Source organism: Rhineura floridana, chromosome 4, assembly GCF_030035675.1.
Source record: "Rhineura floridana isolate rRhiFlo1 chromosome 4, rRhiFlo1.hap2, whole genome shotgun sequence".
Classification (NCBI taxonomy): Eukaryota; Metazoa; Chordata; class Lepidosauria; order Squamata; family Rhineuridae; genus Rhineura; species Rhineura floridana.
The window spans coordinates 165,685,063-165,705,703 of NC_084483.1; the positions used below are offsets into that span (position 1 = coordinate 165,685,063).

Sequence of the window (20,641 nt, forward strand, 5' to 3'; positions counted from 1 at the left end):
AAAAATAATGCACAAATTCCCAAGATAAGGGGAATCCCCCCCCCAATATTTTCAAAACTTGTCAAATGAGGTATCATTTCAGATGTTTGGGTTTTTTTAACACTGATTTTGAATTTTCATTTACCATTAGCTTGTTAGTGGTTTATTTTTAGAATGAAAAAAGTAATTAGACATCCGGCACTAGCAATATTTTTTATTTTGTTCTTTCGTTTAAAAATTACTTTATTAAACAGTTTTGAGAAAAAAATAAGAAACAATAACAGCAATCATTGTACTGAAAAAAGTAGGAAATGAGAGTTGATTAAAAACAGTGGTTGCACAAACTGTCCTGTAAAACAGATTTTACCATGTTACTTCAGCATCTGAGGCCATATCTTTGTCAAAAAAAAAGTCAGAATTTTTATCATGACTGTAATTGGTTCACGGATGAATTTTACAATTATGTACAATTTAGTTCATGTTTAATCCAAGCACAGGTGATACCTTGGGACAAAAACATGACAACAACTCCATTACTACTTCTGGAGCTGGAAGAAAGTCCATCCAATCTATGTCAAGCATTTAAGTGGGTGAACTTCACAACCTCTCTGGAGATTGATGAATCTAGTCCAGCTGGGAATGATTTCGTGTAGGGGATTAGTGCTACGCATCAAAATCCATAGGATTTAAAACTTAAAGAGTGCAAGATGACCTCTTCACAAGTGGGATCGTCATGATGCTTTAAGATAGGCTCAACCCTTTTTACAGGATCGTACGGTGGTAATTCTAGTTGTTAGCCATTTAAAGTGTGTTACCTTTTCTTCTCAACAGTTCCTAGTTCTGAAATTGAGGCAATAGGCTATGTCTTTGCTATTAACCACTGCAATGCCATTTACATTATGAGTTGTTGTGGCTCCAGAGAGTGTTTCCTATAACCAGTCAATGTTATTCCAAGCAAGGGGAGCAAATTCATTTCGGACAATACTTCTTGGTGAAGATTTATTCCTAGTCTTGCAAACAGTTACTTTCTAGACAGCAATGGCCGTTTTGATTTCTTCAATTTGATGGTATGAGAGACCATGACCACATCATTTTATGATTTTCATTAGCTCAAGGATGCAACCAGACAGCGTCTTCAATCCATAAGGTAGAGGAATATATTTTGGTGTTTTAACTTTCCCATCTAACCCCATGAATGAAATCTTGGACCGAATGAACATATTAGACATGACACCCTACAACTAATTGCCTTAGAACAGTCACCTGTAAGCAGTATTTGCAACAATAACCTTACTGAATCTGGCTATAGCACTTCATAGCCAAGCAGGTGTTGGGGGCTATGGACTAGAATGAGTTTCTTTTAAGTTACAGATGTTACTTCTTGGATGTAGAAATCACTTGCTGATCAGAAGATTCCATTTCACGGAGTTTACAAGCAAGTCTTTGATTTGTCCTGACTAGTTCTTCTAGTGATGAAGTATGAGGGAACATGAGCAGCTTTCCACTATAGCTCACTGTGAAATAAAGGTGTGAGCCGTACACGTTCAATTTTCTTTAAATTCTTTGTGTGTGGTTTTACTGCTTAGACTCCATGATGAAGCATACTTTGAACATATATCTTGGTAACAACAAAACAGAAGACTAAAGGATCACAGTAAAGGTAATCTGGGAAACATTTATATATATATATATATATATATATATATATATATATATATATATATATATATATATATATATATATATATATATATATATATATATATATATTATATGTATGTGTATATATAGAGTCGTAAAAATAAACCACTTGCATCCCAAGCTAAATGGTAAATGAAAATTGGAAATCAGTGCAAAAAAACCCAAATTTGAAATACCTTGCTCGACATGTTTTGAAAATATTGGGGGGGGCACACAAAATTCCCTCCCCCCACAATATTTTCTCAATTCCATTAGGCTGTGAAAGTTCCCATGTAAAAACTATTTGTCAGAACAGCTAGCATGCACAAGCAAAGTAAAACAAATGTGATGCTTTATAATTTCTCAGTTTAGCATCTGCCATATTTGTGATGTCACACAAACCAAAACTACCAAAATTAAAGTATCATACCAAAAATTAATGCTCTAGTGATGCAGAATTGAATGGCATATGCAAAATTCATTCCCTTGATATGAAACTGATCCCCCTGCCTTGTCAACCATCTGGCTCTAGGACTATAGGGTATTTAGTTCCAGGAAGCAGCTGCCTCAAGAGAATTCACAGTTCACAAGCTTACTAAAACATTATACCTATACAAGAAAGCCTTTCCACACATGTACTTTTATGCTGCAGGACTATATGATTCTATTTGATTTGGATTCCTGCATTGAGCAGAGGGTTGGACTCGATGGCCTTATAGGCCCCTTCCAACTCTACTATTCTATGACTCACCTTTGGTCCATTTACAGCTGTGTGTGAAAATTCATTCTCAAATTTGACACATGTTAACACTATGTAGTGTTCAATGCTTCGTCAGCAAAAAGCAAACTTAAGTCATCTTAGATTTTGAAAGCAAGGAATTTCAAGTGAACAGTTCCTGTGCAAGTTTGTAGAGAATTCATGGTACATTAGACTTTATTAACAGTTCAGATCATTATGGTAAGATGACTTGCACAATATACACTTACATCCTAGTCACTGTTATTTAGTTTACATGACTATTTTGCATGTGGAAAATACTGTATTTTAATTTGATTTGCTTTTTTGTAAACTACACAAGTCATAGTTCCTAATTAAAATGCATAAATTGGGGTTTATTTTTGTCATTACGTATGGAAATTCCCCCCCCCAAAAAACCCTCTTTTATAGTGACTGATGCCCCAACCCTTCTGGTCTCTGCCCCCGCCCCAATGAAAATTGTCTTGCTACACTCCTGCTCTCTTGCCATGCTAGTTGTAGTAGTAGTAGGGTGGTGAGGAAGTATTCTATCTTGTGATAGAATTGAAGTTTGAAGCGGAACTGAGCCACAGGTTCCTCTTTGTGGGAAATAGCCCAAAATGAAATGGGAAGCAGTAATGACTTGAGGAAAAATAATTTTTCCTTTGTTTGGGAAAAAAATGCATGTTTTCTTTAAAAATAGCATGTTCATTTGCAAGTTCTAGGAGCACGATGAAAAACAAGAGGAGCTTAGCAAAGTTTGGATGCAGGGGACCTCCCATAAATAAGAGATGCAGTGGTTGAAGAAGCAACACTCCAGCCAAGCCCCCACAGGTCTATACTTTGATCCACCCATGGCCAATGATGAAGAGATTCTTAAAGCAATATACACAGTTAATTGCTTTATGCAAGCATCTGTAGATGCAAACCATTCATTAGTTCTATAAATGTCCCAAGGCAGTATACTGCTGAATATGACATTCTGAGGTCAAACAACAGAGGAGGGCTACTACTTATGTCGGAAGTGGCTTAAAAACATTATCCAACTATTGCAAAACCCTCTGCTTGTCGTTGTGGAATTTGGTCCATTTGTAGTCAATGGTCAGATTATTTATTAAACAGTCAGTTTAACATTAAGGATACCTGTAACTTCCCATAGGGTCAGGGAATTAATTTTGGTGGTCTGCCTTCAAGCGCTGATAAAACCAGAGGGATTCCTGATAGGTGTTAGGGGAATTTTACTTCAGGGTTGGTTGGCAATCCTACTGAAGTGCTCGTCACTGACTGGAATGAGGGAATCAGCTGTGCTATCACCACAACTGCTCCCAAGTATTTGGCTCAGTATCAGCTTTATCAATACTTGGAGGAGCTGATTACGATGTAGTAACAGAGCCCAGGGCTAGAGGGCAAGTGATAGAAGATTTGCAGTCTTTGTGGAGGTGATGGCAGTGGAGAAAGACTTCACCACTGCTATTGGTTCTGCTATTAAGCACCAGGTCAACAATAGGGAACATGGTTAGAGTTTGTAAACTGGCACAGGAAGAGACTTACCTACTGCATGTAACAGATTTGGCTGGATGAAGAGGGAATAGTAACCCCCTCCCAGATTAAGTCCTCCAGAGTATGGGTTCAGCATTCATCTAGACTTGTGGGTAAGGAGGTAGGGCTAGTATCAGTCTGGTCAGATACTCTAATATAGAATCCAGAAGAGGACTGGAATTCTGTTTGTTGGACAGTGGGAGGGGAAGTGTCAATATACAGTCTCCCTAAACTGGCAGACATCATCTTGTAGGACTAATACTATTTTACAGGTTCAGTAGATCAGCTTGTGAATGACAATTTTTAACATTTAAACTGGTCTTCTCTTGGCATTTAGGGCTGTGCACCAGATTTGGCCAAAATCAGAGCCAAATTGGGCTCATTCGAATCTTTATGCATACAGTATCACCCATGGAAGATCACCCCTCTGCTGGATCAGCTTTTCAGCAGAGGGGTTGATTCTGCAGGGTGCTGCAATGTCTTCACTCTGAGATATTCACTTCTGTCTCAGTCGGGGTGGGGGGAGGACATGCAAATTCTCTTTCCCTTGTCCCTTTCCCAGCTGTATGTTTAATTAGGGTTTTAAAACCCTAAATGATGCCCCCCCCATCAGAGCCAGGGGCTGCACAGTGCTATTTTCCATTACCTTAGTTTAAAATAATTGCATCTGTGAGCCTCCATTTAGAAGTGCTACGCGGATATAAGCAAGATTCTGCTCATTCACAACTTGGTAGCTTTTTTCATCTTCTTAGTTTAAAAGATGGGGGTCCCAAAACCCAAAGTGATAAGCCATGACAGTCAGCGAGCTAAGGTAGAGTTTTTTGAACTGCAGCCCAAAATACTGGACTACCTAAAAAGTAATAGCTTGTTAAATATTTAACTTCAGGTAGCATAGCTTGCTTATCTAGTTTCTATTTGAGGACATGTGATCTTAAAATGGTAGGGAAGGTTTTAACGGGTAGGCATAAGGCCACTCCCCACATGCATTAAACCTTCTTGACAATAGGCCTTACACTAGCAAACTCAAAAGCCGATTTACAAAGCATTAGCAAAGTGACTGCTACTTTCTAAGCCTAGGTGCTACAATAAAATGTTATGACCACTTTAATATTTCAACGTTGCCTTCAATAACATTCCACACATTTGTTATTAATGTTTATTTAAAACATTTTTATTCAAGTGCCCAAGATTTTTATTACAACAGCTTGCTTGTACTTTTTTTAGGATGTACTTGACATGCTCACAGTTGATGTTCTATGCATTTTATAAACTTGCTATCTACTGTCAACAAGTGACACTCCAACTCTTACCCCAGCAAAGAAAGCACAAGATGGTTAGCAGGACACAATTACATTTTACTACTGTATTTCTAAATTTCAGGACATCTACCCTATCTCAAGCTAAGCAACAATTGGATGGTGAGTCACAGCTCCTATGTACAGTTAGAAAAGAAGGCAGGCAGAGCCATTTTCCAGAACTTTTGGAAGAGCTGGCATTTATATCTAATAGCCTGACACGTCTATTTGAAGTTACAGGAACACCAGCATGCTTCCATGGGTTTGTACTTCATAGGTACAGTTGTAAATTCATCCATTATGCTAGCACGTGGATTGGCCGAGACACACCTCAATTTAGGAGGAGTTGCGGCCAGGCAGTTTGTTCAGCTACTATACTAATAAAAACCAGTTTGCGGTTTTAAATAGAAGTTAATTTAGAAATTAAAGTTTTGTCAGTAGAACAATAGTCTTGAGTTGTGGACAGCAAGTATAAAAACAAAGACATACACTGCTTGTACACATCAAGGTTTAAAGAACAAACCAATGTTCAAGTGAACAGCTACTGAAACACATTATGTAACATTAATACTAGCATTATGCACAGAGCAAGTTATTTTAAACATTAATTATAACAAAATAAGCAAATGGCTGGGAATGTTCTCATTGTTCCAGCAATATTTTAATCCAGAGATCTTGTTCTAGACTGTACCCATATATTCATATTCCAGACTACATCAAGATTCCAAGTGAATGTATCTTTACTGAACAATATCTTGTTCCAGCTACTATGAGGCTACGTTCTTGGTGGTTTTGGAGGCAGTTTTTCCCCAGTGATAGTTTAATCCTGTTTCATTTCACTCCTGTTTCACTTCACCTTTCAGGTGCCTTTTCATGCGTGAATAGGGGCTGATAGTGTCATCCATCACAAAATCATAAAGCACTTTAAGCCAGGAGTTATACTGTGGCAAGTGATCATAATATTCAGAGGCCATTTTCTTCAGCTACAATAAATAAGTTAAATTCAGTAATCCCATCTTATTTCAATTTAACAATAAATTATACATGATTCTAATCAAATATGCAATATTTTCCACTTTAAAATTATTACACCTCTTCAATTTTTAAAGATCTAAGTCGGATTGGGAACCTATGGCCCTCCAGCTGTTAGACTACTATTCCCATCATCCCTAACCATTGGCCATGCTGTCTGGGGCTGGTGGGAATTGCACTCCAACATTTAAGGGGCCACAGGTTCTTCACCCTAGATCTAAGCACTTGACAATACCTTTGATTCCTAAAGCACCACATGTGTAAAGCAATACATATGCCTACAAATAACTGACAGGTCACAATAACAACCCAAGATTGAATTCTGGCAATCAGTAAGGAAAACTGCTAGTTTCTTCCACACAGGAGCAAATTTAAAAGCTTCCACAGAGACACAGTGCTATTTGTATTAGAATGCAGCATTAGCATGCTGTTCATACATTTAAACAAACGTTACCCACCACTCATTCACGGTAAGACTTCCTAACCAGGAAGCAGGTACAAAAAGCATGTTGCCTCTGAGGAACATGGCAGTTGTAGCCACTGAGGCTGTTTTCTAGAAACAGTGGCTTAGATAAGCTCATGGGAGCAGAATTTTCCACCTTCTCTATGCCCCCTAAAAAGCCTTTCCAGATGGTCAGGTTGACCTCCTGAACAAGGTGGGATGGGAAACTATCTGCACACAGAGCTGATATAGCATAGTTGTTATGCGCATGAGCTACAGGTCCTACCTCAAGTATGAACCCAGTCCATTAGCTTGCTGAATAAGCATAGACCTGTCCACATCTGTAAGAATACAGGGCGACCATGCATAGTAATCCTTATGGAAAGTCACAAGAAACATTCATTATTTACAGTACAGCCACCACCAGTTAGTAAACAATTCATCAGCTGAAGCCTGCTTGATGGCATATGTAGTGTGGAGGTAAACAAAACTTTGCCTTGCCACATGACTGTGCAGAGAAGTCAACATTAATAGTCAAGCAAGTTGTGTCTGAGCTTTAAAACAAGTGCTTTGAGCAATGGTGTGTCTGATGTTCTCTGCAGTTACATAATCCCCAACATGTCTTAGAAGCTGAATATAGAGTGCCTCACCAAAAATAATCACCCTGACCAATGCTCTCATATTACTGAATTACAAATGATACATTGTAATTTTCTTCTGTATATTATTTTATTTTGAAACACTGAAACTCAAAATCAATTATTGTAAGGTGACATTGGTTGTATGTTGAGAAATGCTTAAAAAACAAAAAATTGAAACATGTTGCTTGCATAAGTATTCAACCCCCACACATTAATATTCGATAGAGCCACCTTTCTCTGCAATAACAGCTTTGAGTCTTTTAGTATATACCAGCTTTGCAACAGTGTCAGAGGGATTTTGGCCCATTCTTCTTGGCAGATTCGCTCCAGGTCGTTCAGGTTGGTTGGACGTTGCTTGTCGACTGCAATTTTCAAAGAGCACCACAGATTCTCAATGGGATTGAGATCAGGACTTTGACTGGACCACTGTAGGACATTTACCTTTTTGTTCTTGAGCCATTCCAGTGTCGCTTTGGCCTTGTGCTTGGGATCATTGTCCTGCTGAAAAGTGAACTTCCTCCCAAGCCTCAGTTTTTTAGTGGACTGAAGCAGGTTCTCTTGCAATATTTCCCTGTATTTTGCTCCATCCATTCTTCCTTCCATTTTAACAAGATGCCCAGTCCCTGCTGATGAGCATCCCCACAGCATGATGCTGCCACCAGACTTCACTGTAGGGATGGTGTGTATTGAGGCATAGATTTGTGCCACACATAGTGCTTTGAGTTTTGGCCAAAAAGCTCTATCTTGGATAGTGGTTTTTGCTTTAGCATATCCAAGAGCACAAGGGGTAAATCCCAGATTTTGCAATTTCTCAAACATCGAGCTTTTCCATCTTGATTGATGTGCATCAATCAGTGTCAAAGGGGCCAAACCCACAGGAGAAAAAATCGGCTTCAACTAATAATGAAGCCTAGGAATCCAAGCATGTGCTTCAATAGAGATTAGCCCCGCTTCTAAACAAAGCAACACATTAGGCACACAGCTTGGAACTCCCAGCACGGTTCTCAGAAACTTAATCTGTACGACTTCGAAAGAGGCAAAGTTATCATATGCACATAACTGGGTGCCATATAACACCTTTGAAATAGCCTTTGCTATAAACACCAGAAAGGCTGAAGGCACATATCGGGGGGCCCTTTGTGTAAAAGAACCGAAGCAAAGTCTTACTCCTCTGCGCATTCCCAGTAGCATTTTTTGATTGTGCTCTCTGCGGGACCGATGCATGGAAAGTTAGACCCAGATAGACGTAAGATGCAACCTGTTGAATGGAATGACTGATCTGCCATTTACGCTTTGTCCTCTTCCTGGAGAAGACTAATACTTTGGACTTATCATAATTAATCGTCAGGCCTTCCTTATTGCAATGGGAGTCCAGGGCTTTTAAAAGGCATCTCAGACCTATACTTGTGTGGGAGAGAAGCACTACATCATCAGCATACAAAAGGATTGACAGAGCTCTATTAGCCATTCTTGGTGGATGTGAGTTAACTTCTGCTAAACTCTTAACTAGGGAGTTAATATTCATGATGGCGCAGCGTTAACAGGAATGCGTGTGGAGCTCTGTAACTTCTGACTTTTATTCCTTTTTTACTTATTACTCCTCACTATTCAACTCCTTACGTGGACAGGAGATGAAATAAAATCTGTTGGACTGAAGGAGGCTTGAAAAACACAGAGGTCAGTGCCGATAAGAAGAGGTAACTTTTTTGGTACAACATGCAAGCCAAGAGGTAAAGATAAACACAGACTATTATGTTGTGCTTCGTTATAAACTCTAGGATTTAAATACAAGCATACAAACCATTTATGGTTTTATGTACTTTATATGATCTTGTTTACTCATGCTTTTTTATGTACTGATCTTTGATTGAAATAAATTATTCATTCATTGGTCTCATCCGACCACAAAACCACATCACAGCTGAGGCACTCTCATGCTTTCTGGCAAACTCCAGACATGCTTTCAGATGGTACTTTTTGAGTAACGGCTTCTTTCTTCCCACCCTCCCATACAGGCCAGTGTTATGCAGAGCTCTTGATATGGTTGACTGGTGCACCATTACTCCACTCCCAGCCACTGTAGCTCCTTCAAGGTGATAGTTGGCCTCTCTGTGGCTTCTCTCACAAGTCTCCTCCTCGTTTCAGCACTGAGTTTTGAGGGAAGGCCTTTTCCTGGTAGTGCCTGGGTGGTGTGATGCAGCTTCCACTTTCTGATTATTGATCCAACTGTTTTCACTGGGATAGCCAAACACTTGGATATTAGTTTGTACCCATTTCCTAATCTATGCATTTGTGTTACATTATCTCTCACCTCTGTAGAATGCTGTTTGGTCTTCATTTTCCTTAGATCCACAGCCTAACCAATGATCCTTCAACAGTGGGGTTTTTATCCTGACAATGTGACAGCATCTTTAATGGTTCACAGGTGGAGGCCAATGGTAAGGTAATTGTGTCCTTGGTAAGGCAATTTCTTTCATCTGTGTGCACTGGGAGATTCCACAGCACAGGGGATGAATACTTATGCAAGCAACATGTTTCACTTTTCTATATTTCTTACAAACATTTCCCAACATAAAACCAATGTCACCTTACAATAATTGATTTTGAGTTTCAGCATTTCAAAATATCATACTGAACGAAATTACAATGTACCATTTGTAATTCAGTAATATGAGATCATTGGTCAGGGGTCTGATTACTTTTGCAAGACACTGTTCACCACAGGTCTGAGGTACTGTGATGTTCTACTTGAAACAAGGGATTGTATTTAGTCTGTTACTGCAATTCTAAATAGTTACCTATCAGTCCTATGGAAAATATCATTTGAATCAGGCAGTATGTCACTTTAACCAACGTTAACAATCTTAATATATTTACCCACCTACATCTGCAAATTACAGTATAGACGCTGAAGAGCAAGCAAATTGTTTCACTCCAGGTAGGCAGGCAAGTAACTAGTTGCAAAATGGATATAATTAGGTACTTACCAGTGGAAGGCTTTTTCCAGGAATATTAGGGAAGTCATGGTGTTCATTATGGTAGCCAACGTTGAATGTAAGCTTATTAAGTGGCCCATAGTAGGAATATGTTTCATACCCCTTTAAAAACATATAATGTTCAGCTATGAAGTGTCCTGAAATGGGATGCAAGCCTAGCCCAAGTATAGTTGCTGCTATCAGGTAGAACAGTGATTTTACTCCAAAGACATAGTATATCATAACATCAAACAGAAACTGAATTGACAAGTTCATGATTTCAAGTCGAGAGATTGGTTTGGGATTGAGATAAAGAGGCCGAACAGCATAGAAGAGGGGCTGAAGAATAATCCAAAGTAGCTTTCGAAAACGAGTACAGAAAAACCATCCTTCAAAATCAGCAGGAATGTCCACATCAATTCCATCACCACCAAGATATCGATGATGATCCATGTGATATCTCTTGAAGGATACAGAGTATGGAACACCAAGTGGGAGATTGGCAAACATCCCAAACCATCGATTCCATGCAGCTTTACAATTGCCAAAGGCACTGTTGTGAGCGATCTCATGAATAGCCAGAGTCATGGAATGATCAAGACAACTGCCAAACACATATGACCAAAATACAACCCATTTCCAGTCTAAATCTTTAACCAGATAAAGAGCAACTAGCTGTGCAAGCATCATCAGAATAACTACCCAGATCAAGTTGTAGTCTGGTTTCATCAAGGCTTTTATCTCTGGGTATTTACCTGTTAAGAGAGAAATATGAGTGTTTCAAATAAATGGCAAGCATTCTTTAAAGGTCATGCAACAATCTTTTCTCATATTTGGATTTTGCTTTCTATACATCCCCATCTACATGCAAGAAGTTTGCATTAAATACTGGATGCCTTACTACAACTGTACAGACTAGTGTAAAATCCACATGAATGTGGTACAGCGACAACTAAACAAGCACTGCCACAATGGCTCAGACCCAGTGGTCAACCAACAGATTTCCTTCTTTGGGAAAGGGACAGAGCAGTCCTGTTGCTCATGCTTGTCCTCTCAGCTGCTTTCGATACCACTTACAATGGCATTCTCCTGGACCATCTCCATGAGTTGGTGACACTGTTTTACAGTTGTTCCACCCCTTTCAGGGCAGGGTTTAGAGAATGGCACTGGGGGATTACGCATCTGTTCCCAGGCAGTTGTACAGTGGGGGTCCATGAGGCACTATTTCGTCCCCAACAATATTTTGTATCTACATGAAGCTATTGGGAGTAGTCATTAAGAGTATGGTGATGACACTCAGTTCTATTTCTTAGTCACATTGGAAGAGACTGTGACCATTTTGAACCAGCGAAAGGATGCAGTAGTGGGCTGGATGACAGCCAACAAATTGATATAGAATTTGTGGGTGAGTGGTTCCCAGGTATAAAAGCTTAGGAACTTACCCATTCTGGAGAGGGTTGCATACCCTCTGAAGGAACAGGTACATAGTTGGGGTGCTCCTAGATTGATCTGTCATTGGAGGCTCAGGTAACCTCCGTGGCAAGCAACAGCTACACTATGCCCTTTCCTGGAGAGGGATAGCTCGACCACCCTTACTAACCTCATAATTGGACTACTGTAGCATGCTCTCTGTGGGGCTCCCCTTAAGACTGGTCCAGAAGGCACAGCTGATGCAGAATGCTGCAGCTAAGGGGCTGTGTAAACTGCATGGGCACACATACATTACACCCGTTCTTGAAGGAGTTGCACTGGCTGCTAATTAGCTACCAGACTATGTTCATGGTCTTGTTGATAAAATGCCCTGAACAACTCCAGGACCAACGGTTACCTGAAAGATTGCCTTCGCCTGTATAGATCTGGTTGACCACTTAGATCATCAGGGGAATCCTACTGGTAGCTCCATGCCTTACAGTTTATTGTGGGTCAGTGACTCAGAAGCAAACATTTTCTGTGGTTGTCCCCATAGCTCAGGTTATCCTTCTCCCTGTGATTTCTGAGACACTCTCAAAAATTTAGTTTTGCTCAGGCCTTCCCAATCCCTAAGGTGGTATTCAGCAGCTCTACAATTTTCTAATGTTTTATGCTATGTTTTTATTATAAATTTATACACCACAGGCATTTCCCAAAATTAAGCAGTGTTTCCAAATAAATAATGTTGGGACATTAAACTATTCATACTAAAAAAAAAATCCTGGGCTAAAAAATATATAGTTGATAATTGTATCTCTCTATCATAGCACCACATGTGCTAAAGAAGTTATGCACTCCTGTCCTTGGAGCTTTTAGAATTTAGATCACGAGTATAGTTAGGCGCACTGAAATCAATGGTATTCACATTATTTCACTCAGTTCCATTTCCAACAAGTTGCCTCTGACCAAGAACATGAACAAATATTGGCATCAGATATGCAGACTCCCACAGACCTAGCTTTTAAGTAAAAGTCAACATGGTTGACTAATCAGATGCAGAAACTACTAACAGAAACAGTGCCAACCAGAAGGTGAGCTGCTTCAATCTAGTTCTAACTTGTTTTTAACCTATTCTTTCTCTGCATCTAGCTAGTAGTCTATAATGATACAAGCAACACAACACTGAAGTTGGTTCCTAGTTCCCAGTTCCTTATTTGTTTGAAAGTTCAAAACATTAAGAAACAAAAACGTTCACAGCTACAGCAGCTCTAAAGCAAAGTTAACACATCTCTGAACCCCAAAATATATGCTGGGGTACCCCTATCATATATCTCCATGATCTGGGGACTCTCCCCAATAGGAATAACAATAAATTTATTGCATCAAAATTATCAGGCTTCCGAAATGTACATAAATGCATAATGATGTCATAAAATCATAAAAATAAGTAACTGGGGTACCCACACCAATATCTGCTCTGGGACAGGATAAATCATACACCCCAGGAAAGAGGAGGGTGTCCTCTATGAGATGCCAATGCTTCCCACCTGGCCCAGAGCTTCTGCTGGGTGCAGGGCATGGATAATCTACACACAACCAAAATAGACAAAAACATGCAGAATAAGTAACTGGGGGTGCCCACCCCAAATCTACTCTGGGCCAGGACAAATCATATACCCCTGGAAAGGAGAGGGTGTCCTCTAGAAGATGCCAGTACTTCCCATCTGGCCCATAGTTTCTGCTGGGCGCAGGGTACTCAAAATCATCTGTGCAGAACTGTGTGAACACCCCCAAATACTTTTTTCCTTCACTTTTCGTCTCTTTTGGTTGTGCACAGATGCCCTTATACATGCCCTGCGCCCAACAGAAGCTATGGACCAGGTGGGAAGCATTGGCATCTTGTAGAAGACATCCTTCCCTTTCCTGGTGTGTATGATTTGTCCTGGCCCAGAGCAGATTTTGGGGTGGGGACCCTCCGTTACTTATTTCTGCATGTTTTATACTGTTTGGTTGTTCACAGATGCTCTTAACCATGCCCTGCGCCAAGCAGAAGCTGTGGGCCAGATGGGAAACAGTGGAATCTCATAGAGGATAACCTCCCCTTTCCTGGGGTGTATGATTTGTCCTGGCCCAGAGCAGATTTTGGGGTGGCACCCCCAGTTACTTATTGTTTTCTGCATGTTTTTGTCCATTTTGGGTGTGCGTAGATCCTGTTATCCGTGCCCTGTGCCCAGCAGAAGCTCTGGGCCAGATGGGAAACAGTGTAATCTCATAGAGGATAACCTCCCCTTTCCTGGGGTTTGTGAATTGTCCTGGCCCAGGGCGATTTGGGGGTGAGTACCCCCAATTACTTATCACTTTCTGCACATTTTTGCCTATTTTGGTTGTGCATAGATGCTCTTATATCATGCTCTGTGCCCAGCAGAAGCTCTGGGCCAGGCAGGAAGCACTGGCATCACATAGAGGACACCCACCCCTTTCATGAGGTGTGTGATTTGCCCTGGCCCACAGCAGAATTTCCAGTGGGAATTCCCAGTTATTTTGTTACACATTTTTGACTATTCTATGAAGCACTGGCATCTCGTAGAGAATATTCTCCCCTTTCCTAGGGTGTAAGGTCTGTGCTGGCCTAGAGCAGAGTTTCGGGTGGGCACAATTACTTTTCTTTTGCATATTTTTGTCTATTCTGGTTGTACACTGATGCTCTTATCCTTGCCCTGCGCCCAGCAGAAGCTCTTGGCCAGGCAGGAAGCACTGGCATTTCAAACAGGACACTCTCCCCTTTCCTGGGGTGTATGATTTGTCCTGGCCCAGAGCAGATTTTGGGGTGGGCACTCCCAGTTACTAATTTTTTTCTGCATGCTTTTGTCTATTTTGGTTGTGCATAGGTGCTCTTATCTGTGCCCTGCGCCCAGCAGAAACTCTGGGCCAGAGGAGAAGCAGTGGCACCTCACAGAGGACACCCTCCCCTTGATTTGTCTTGGCCCAGAACAGATTTTGGGGTGGACACTCCCAGTTACTTATTGTTTTCTGTATGTTTTTGTCCATTTTGGTTGTGCTTTGATGCCCTTATCCTTGCCCTGCGCCCAGCAGAAGCTCTGGGCCAGGCAGGAAACACTGGCATCTTACAGAGTACACTCTCTCCTTTCCTGGGGTGTATGATTTGCCCTGGCCCACAGCAGATATTGGGATGAGCACCCCAGTTACATGTTTTTTATGATTTTATGACATCATTATGCATTTATGTGCATTTCAGAAGCCTGATAATTTTGATGCAATAAATTTATTGTTATGCTTGAAGGGGAGAGTCGCCAGATCACAGAGATATACAATACGGGGTACCTCAACATATATTTTGGGGTTCAGAGACATGTTAACTTTGCTTTAGAGTTGCTGTGGCTGTGAACAATTCTTGTATTTTAGCGTTTTGACCTTTCAAGCAAATAAGGTACTAGGTACCAACTTCAGCATGGTACAAGCAACTAGAGGATCCTCATTCTGCACTAGAAAAATATGCAGGTTTTATATGTAGAAGACTCAAATCTATATGCTAAGACAAACCAAAGTTTAGAGTTGCATATTCAGTTGCATAATAGGTTTGAACATCAGGATTTTGAGATTATTCAGAGACAGAGAATATGGAAAGGGACACATGCTGCAAAGTGCTATTCCCAACTGCACATCACTTATGAATATCTCCTCCTTAGGCTTTTTAGCAGCCACAGGGTCTAGAAGCATGCTGTTTAACTGAAAGCTCAGGGCCACTTCACCCTTCTAGCTCCCCATTTGTTCCCCAAGATGATCAAATAATCTGAAGTGTGTGCCTACAGCCTTTCCCAACCTTTGGGCTCCTAGATGATGTTGGACTACAACTTCCAAACTATTGCCTTAATATCCCATGCAAGTAAAGTAATGCTCAAGATTCTACAACAAAGGCCCTTACCATATATAGAGCAAGAAATGCCAAACATCCAAGCTGGATTTAGAAAGGGAAGAGGCACCAGAGATCATATCACAAATGTAAGTTAGATAATGGAATGGACCAATGAATTTCAGAAGAAAATCATCCTGTGCTTTATAGATTACAAGCAAATCCTTTGACTGTGTGGATCATGAAAAACTATGGAATGCTTTAAAAGAAATGGGGGTGAATATGGAGAAACCAATTGGTTCCCCATTTTATCACCCTATTTGTTTAATCTATATGCAGAACATATCATACAGAAAGCAGGATCGGACCAAGATGAAGGAGGTGTGAAAATTGGAGGGAGTAATATTAATAATTTAAGATATGCATACGATACCATACTGGCAGAAACGAGTAATGATTTGAAACAAATGCTGATGAAAGTTAAAGAGGAAAGCTCAAAAGCAGGAGTACAGCTGAACGTCAAAAACACTAAAGTAATGACAACAGAAGATTTATGTAACTTTAAAGTTGACAATGAAGACATGGACCTTGTCAAGGATTATCAATACCTTGGTACAGTCATTAACCAAAATGGACACAATAGTCAAGAAATCAGAAGGAGGCTAGAACTGGGGAGGGCAGTTATGAGAGAACTAGAAAAGATCCTCAAATGCAAAGATATATCACCGAACACTAAAGTCAGGATCATTCAGAACATGGTATTCCCGATCTCTATGTATGGATGTGAAAGTTGGATAATGAAACAAGCAGATAAGAGAAAAATCAACTCATTTGAAATGTGGTGCAGGAGGAGAGCTTTGCGCGTACTATGGACTGCGAAAAAGACAAATAATTAGGTGTTAGAACAAATTAAACCAGAACTGTCACTAGAAGCTAAAATGATGAAACTGAGGTTATCATGCTTTGGACACATCATGAGAAGACATGATTCACTAGAAAAGACAATAATGCTTGGAAAAACAGAAGGGAGTAGAAAAAGAGGCGGGCCAAACAAGAAATGGATTGATTCCAAAAGGAAGCCACAGACCTGAACTTACAAGATCTGAACAGGGTGGTTCATGACAGATGCTCTTGGAGGTCACAGATTCATAGGCTCACCATAAGTCATAATCGACTTGAAGGCACATAACAACAACAAAATAGGATGCAGTTGCAAAAGCAGATAAAGTGACACATGTGGCAGCTTGCCGGCATACCATTTTAAAGTGGGACCAAGGTGCTGGACTACATCTTTCTTCTCAGAGAGAGCCTACTGGAAAGCAAATTGCTGACCAAATTAAGGAAGAGCTCAACCTTACTATGCAGTGAAAGCAGAATTTGTCACTTGCATGATCAGTAAGGAGGAGTTATATTTAAGCCACTTTAACAAAACACAGTGATTTTCATTGTGTGCGTTCCGGGAAAACTTTGCATTCTTTCTTGAGGACAGCCAACTTGATCTCTTCTATGAATCTTCTCTTACAGTTCAGCCTCTCACTTGCACATGGCACGGTCCAGTAGCCAAACCTAGTCCTACACATTATAAGCCCACCCTAGACTGTGTCCTAGACCCATGTAGCACAAGGGGGCTCCAAAACATAACTTTCCAGGTGGCAGGGGGGAGTTCTCTGACGGCAGGAAGCTTGAAAGCCACATCCGCCTAACAAGGCCTCATCTTCGCAAGAGCATTTATTTTCCTTGACATTAACCCTGCAGCAAGGGCACCATTTCAAACCCTGGATAGCAATAGTCCAAACTGCAGCTTGCGTGGCAAAGTCTTCCTGAATTCACAACAGTTGGAAGCCACTAGTGAGAGCTCTCTTACCCCCCCCCCCTTAAGGACAGAGCCAGTTCTCGGAACTGAAAGCGATAAAGAGGGAGGGGGAGGAAAGAAGCGAGCGAAGTGCAGTAACGGGGCTCTGGCAAAGCTCTTCGGATGTGACTCACTGTGTCTCTCCTGATGCTTCAGCTCACTCCCTTCAGCCTTGGGCCTCCTCTCCCGTCACCCTGAACCTTAAGTAGGTAGGGCTGTGGCGCGTTGCGAGGGGAAAGCGACTGTCACGGCGCCCTCCTGAGGACGCAAGAACAGCCAAGGGGACGCCAAGAGCAACAGAGGGCGCCAGCAAGACGGAGGCGCTAGCCCGCCCCACCCCTCCTGCGGCCTCAGGAAAGGAGATACGAAGGCAGGGAGAGGGACTCGCTCTTATTTCACAAAAAAAGCGTCGGGGGAAGCGACAGTTATAAGCGCGTGAGGGGCGGGCAAACAAGACCCGAAGGAAAAAGCGGGGAGGGGGAGCGCCACCGGCGGCAGCAGAAGCGCGCACTTACTTAAGATCTCTTTTCGCCGGTCGGCGTGCGGCTGGTCCGTATAAACCCATTCGAAATCCTCTCGAGCCACAGTGTTCCCCATGGGTCGGCCTGCCAAGTTTTCCCTCTGCAGTCAGCTCCTCCCAACGTCCCTTCCTACAAGCCTGTGCCGCTATTTCGCAGGGTTTGATGCTCATATAGAGAGGAGGAGCTCACGCACTCCACCACGCCCCATCGCCTCAGAGTTATTGGCCGCGGTGGATGGTGACGTCAAGGACATCGATTAGGAGCCCCTTTTGAGAGAGGGTGGAGAGAGGGTTATGTTCTAGAATGTGTGCCTTTCTTTTTTGTATTTTCACCCTCACCCAACTAAGAAGTCGAGGCGGCTTCCTTTTGATTGTTTCGTTTCAAAAAATGCAAATATTACCATTAACGACGTTAGGTATAACTTACTTATAGCTGGTATTATTAATTAAAATTATATAATGCCATGAATTATCATTAGTATCAATTATATTTTGTTGTTATATGCCTTCAAGTCAATTAGAGTTATGGCGACCCTATGAATCAGAGACCTCCAACAGCGTCTGTTATATATGGAATGACATTAATTTTGAGGGTTGAAGTAGGGTTGAGGGAGCCCGTGACGCGGAAACGGGTGTCAGTTCAATCATAAAACTTGACTGGAAAAAAAACAGAAATTTCCAGTTAGACGGTAATTTGAAGGTAGGGAGAGTGACAAGGGGAAGGGGATCTTCCAGTCCCCTTACCTGTATGTTGGCGCCTTCAAGAGGCCGGGCTGAGTCAGAGACCGGCGTCCCACATTTCTTCCTCCTCGCCTGCCTCAGCTCCACCGCGAGCCGCCTCCGGGCTTTTCGGAACCGCTCCTCAAGTCTCCTTTAGCGTGGCCGCCTCAATAGCGCCCCCAGCGTTTTCGGTGCCGCAGCACTGCTGTCCTATGGCCCCCGGTCCAGCTTCTGAGGGAGCTTCTTCCTCGTCATGTGGCTTCCAATATATACCCTGAAGGGAAAATTCCATCGCGATTGCCTTCTTATCTCGCAACAGTAGCATTGTGATGTCAGAAACTAAGGCTGGGTGCTGTTCATGTAGCCCAGTTCTGTGCGTTGTTTACTTGGGCATAAGTCCCACTGAAGTCAATAGAGCTTCCAAGTGTGCACCAATAAGACCAAAGCCTTAGGTACAGGGGCCTTCTTAGGTTACAATACTCGAGGCCCTCGTAAGTGAACTCTGTGAGTTTTTTTATTTTTAAATGTCTTTCCATATCGAAGCCAAGGAGATGGATGTGGAGTACAGGGTTGCACTTGCCATCCCTTTCTCCCCATGACAGAGGGGCAGGGCGGGAGAGAACCATGCAAGGCGAAGGGCACGGAAAGGGGAAAAGTGCACTGTGGGAAGGGGCGCACTTTGTCCCACATCTAAATGTCTAAAAGAAAAATAAAGATATATCTCACACAAACACCCCCATCCTAAACATATTTTCTGCGAAGTAAGGCCTGTTCTGATGGAATTTTAAGTTCTCTTCTCTGCCCAAGTTCTATCACCAACAGATACAAGTGCATAGAAAATTGCTCTTTAGATAGACAGATAATTAAGAAAGTACCGTGTATGTGAAAACGCCTTTCAAGTACTCACAGGGTTCCAACAATGGGGTGGGGGAGGAGAGTGTCTTCCATGACCCATGACTGACCACACACGTTCCAAATAATACTTTAATCAGGATATAATCGGAATTAGACCACTGGGACTTCTTTATAATCCATCAAGTACACGGCGTGGGACCTCAATACCTTGTGGAACGCCTCTCTCGATACGAACCTACCCGTTCACTTCGTTCAGAATCTAAGGCCCTCCTCCGGGTACCAACCCATCGGGAAGCCCGGAGGGTGGTTACTAGATCTAGGGCCTTTTCTGTGGTGGCCCCTGAGTTGTGGAACAGCCTCCCCAAAGAGGTACGCCTGGCGCCTACACTTCTATCTTTTCGGCGCCACGTAAAGACCTTTTTATGCTCCCAGGCATTTTAATTTTCTTAACCATTTTAATCTTTTAATCCGTATTTTTTAATTTTTGTCGTATTGTGTTTTTGTAGTGTTTTGTTGTTGTTTGTTTGTATATGTTTTTATGATTTTTATTATGATATATTGTATTTTATCTGTTTGTTCACCGCCCTGAGAGCTATTCTGCTAAGGGCGGTATATAAATTGAAATAATAAAATAAATTGAAATAATAATAATGTGTAATGTATGATGGTTGCCAGTTCCCCCCCCCCCCCGGCCCAACTCAGGGTGATCAGATTTTTTTTCTTCCCCTAAATGACTTGGTCCCTCAAAATCTGAAAGACTGCTTCTTTCCTGCAGAACATCTTGGGTGTTAAGACTGGCAGAAGGAGCCCTCTTGATAGTTTCACCACCCTTGGAAGTTTGGGGGCAGGTGACCCATGCAATGTCATTCTCTGTGGCAGTCTCTAAGCTGTGGAATTCCCTCCCTGCAGAGATGTATGTGGCACCTTCATTATATAGGTTTGTCATATGCTGAAGATGCACCCCTTTAATCTGGCCTATGATACTTGAGATATATATTCACTAATAGGCAATGTTTACCCCCTTTAGGATGCACACCTTAACATGGTGAGGGGGTTTGAGAGTGTTGAAGAAGCTGAGAGCAATGCCGTCAGGA

General features: G+C 41.7%; 1 protein-coding gene across 4 annotated transcripts; it reads right to left on the bottom strand.

Annotated features, from left to right (window-relative positions):
- Nucleotides 1–5,076: 5,076 nt before the first annotated feature.
- Nucleotides 5,077–18,971, bottom strand: DEGS1 (delta 4-desaturase, sphingolipid 1). 4 transcript variants are annotated; one of them, XM_061625077.1, is made up of 5 exons: nt 18,717–18,971; nt 17,968–18,239; nt 10,332–11,074; nt 6,990–7,078; nt 6,123–6,212 (listed from the first exon to the last, which is right to left on the bottom strand). In XM_061625077.1, the coding sequence occupies exons 2-5, from the start codon at nt 18,047–18,049 to the stop codon at nt 6,209–6,211; spliced, it is 918 nt and encodes a 305-aa protein (XP_061481061.1). In that variant the 5' UTR covers nt 18,050–18,239; nt 18,717–18,971; the 3' UTR covers nt 6,123–6,208. The 4 variants fall into 4 exon arrangements, with proteins under 4 accessions (XP_061481060.1, XP_061481062.1, XP_061481063.1 ...); XM_061625076.1 differs by lacking the exon at nt 6,990–7,078 and having other exon boundaries at nt 5,077–6,212; nt 18,717–18,962; XM_061625078.1 differs by lacking the exons at nt 6,990–7,078; nt 17,968–18,239 and having other exon boundaries at nt 5,077–6,212; nt 18,717–18,967.
- Nucleotides 18,972–20,641: the final 1,670 nt, after the last annotated feature.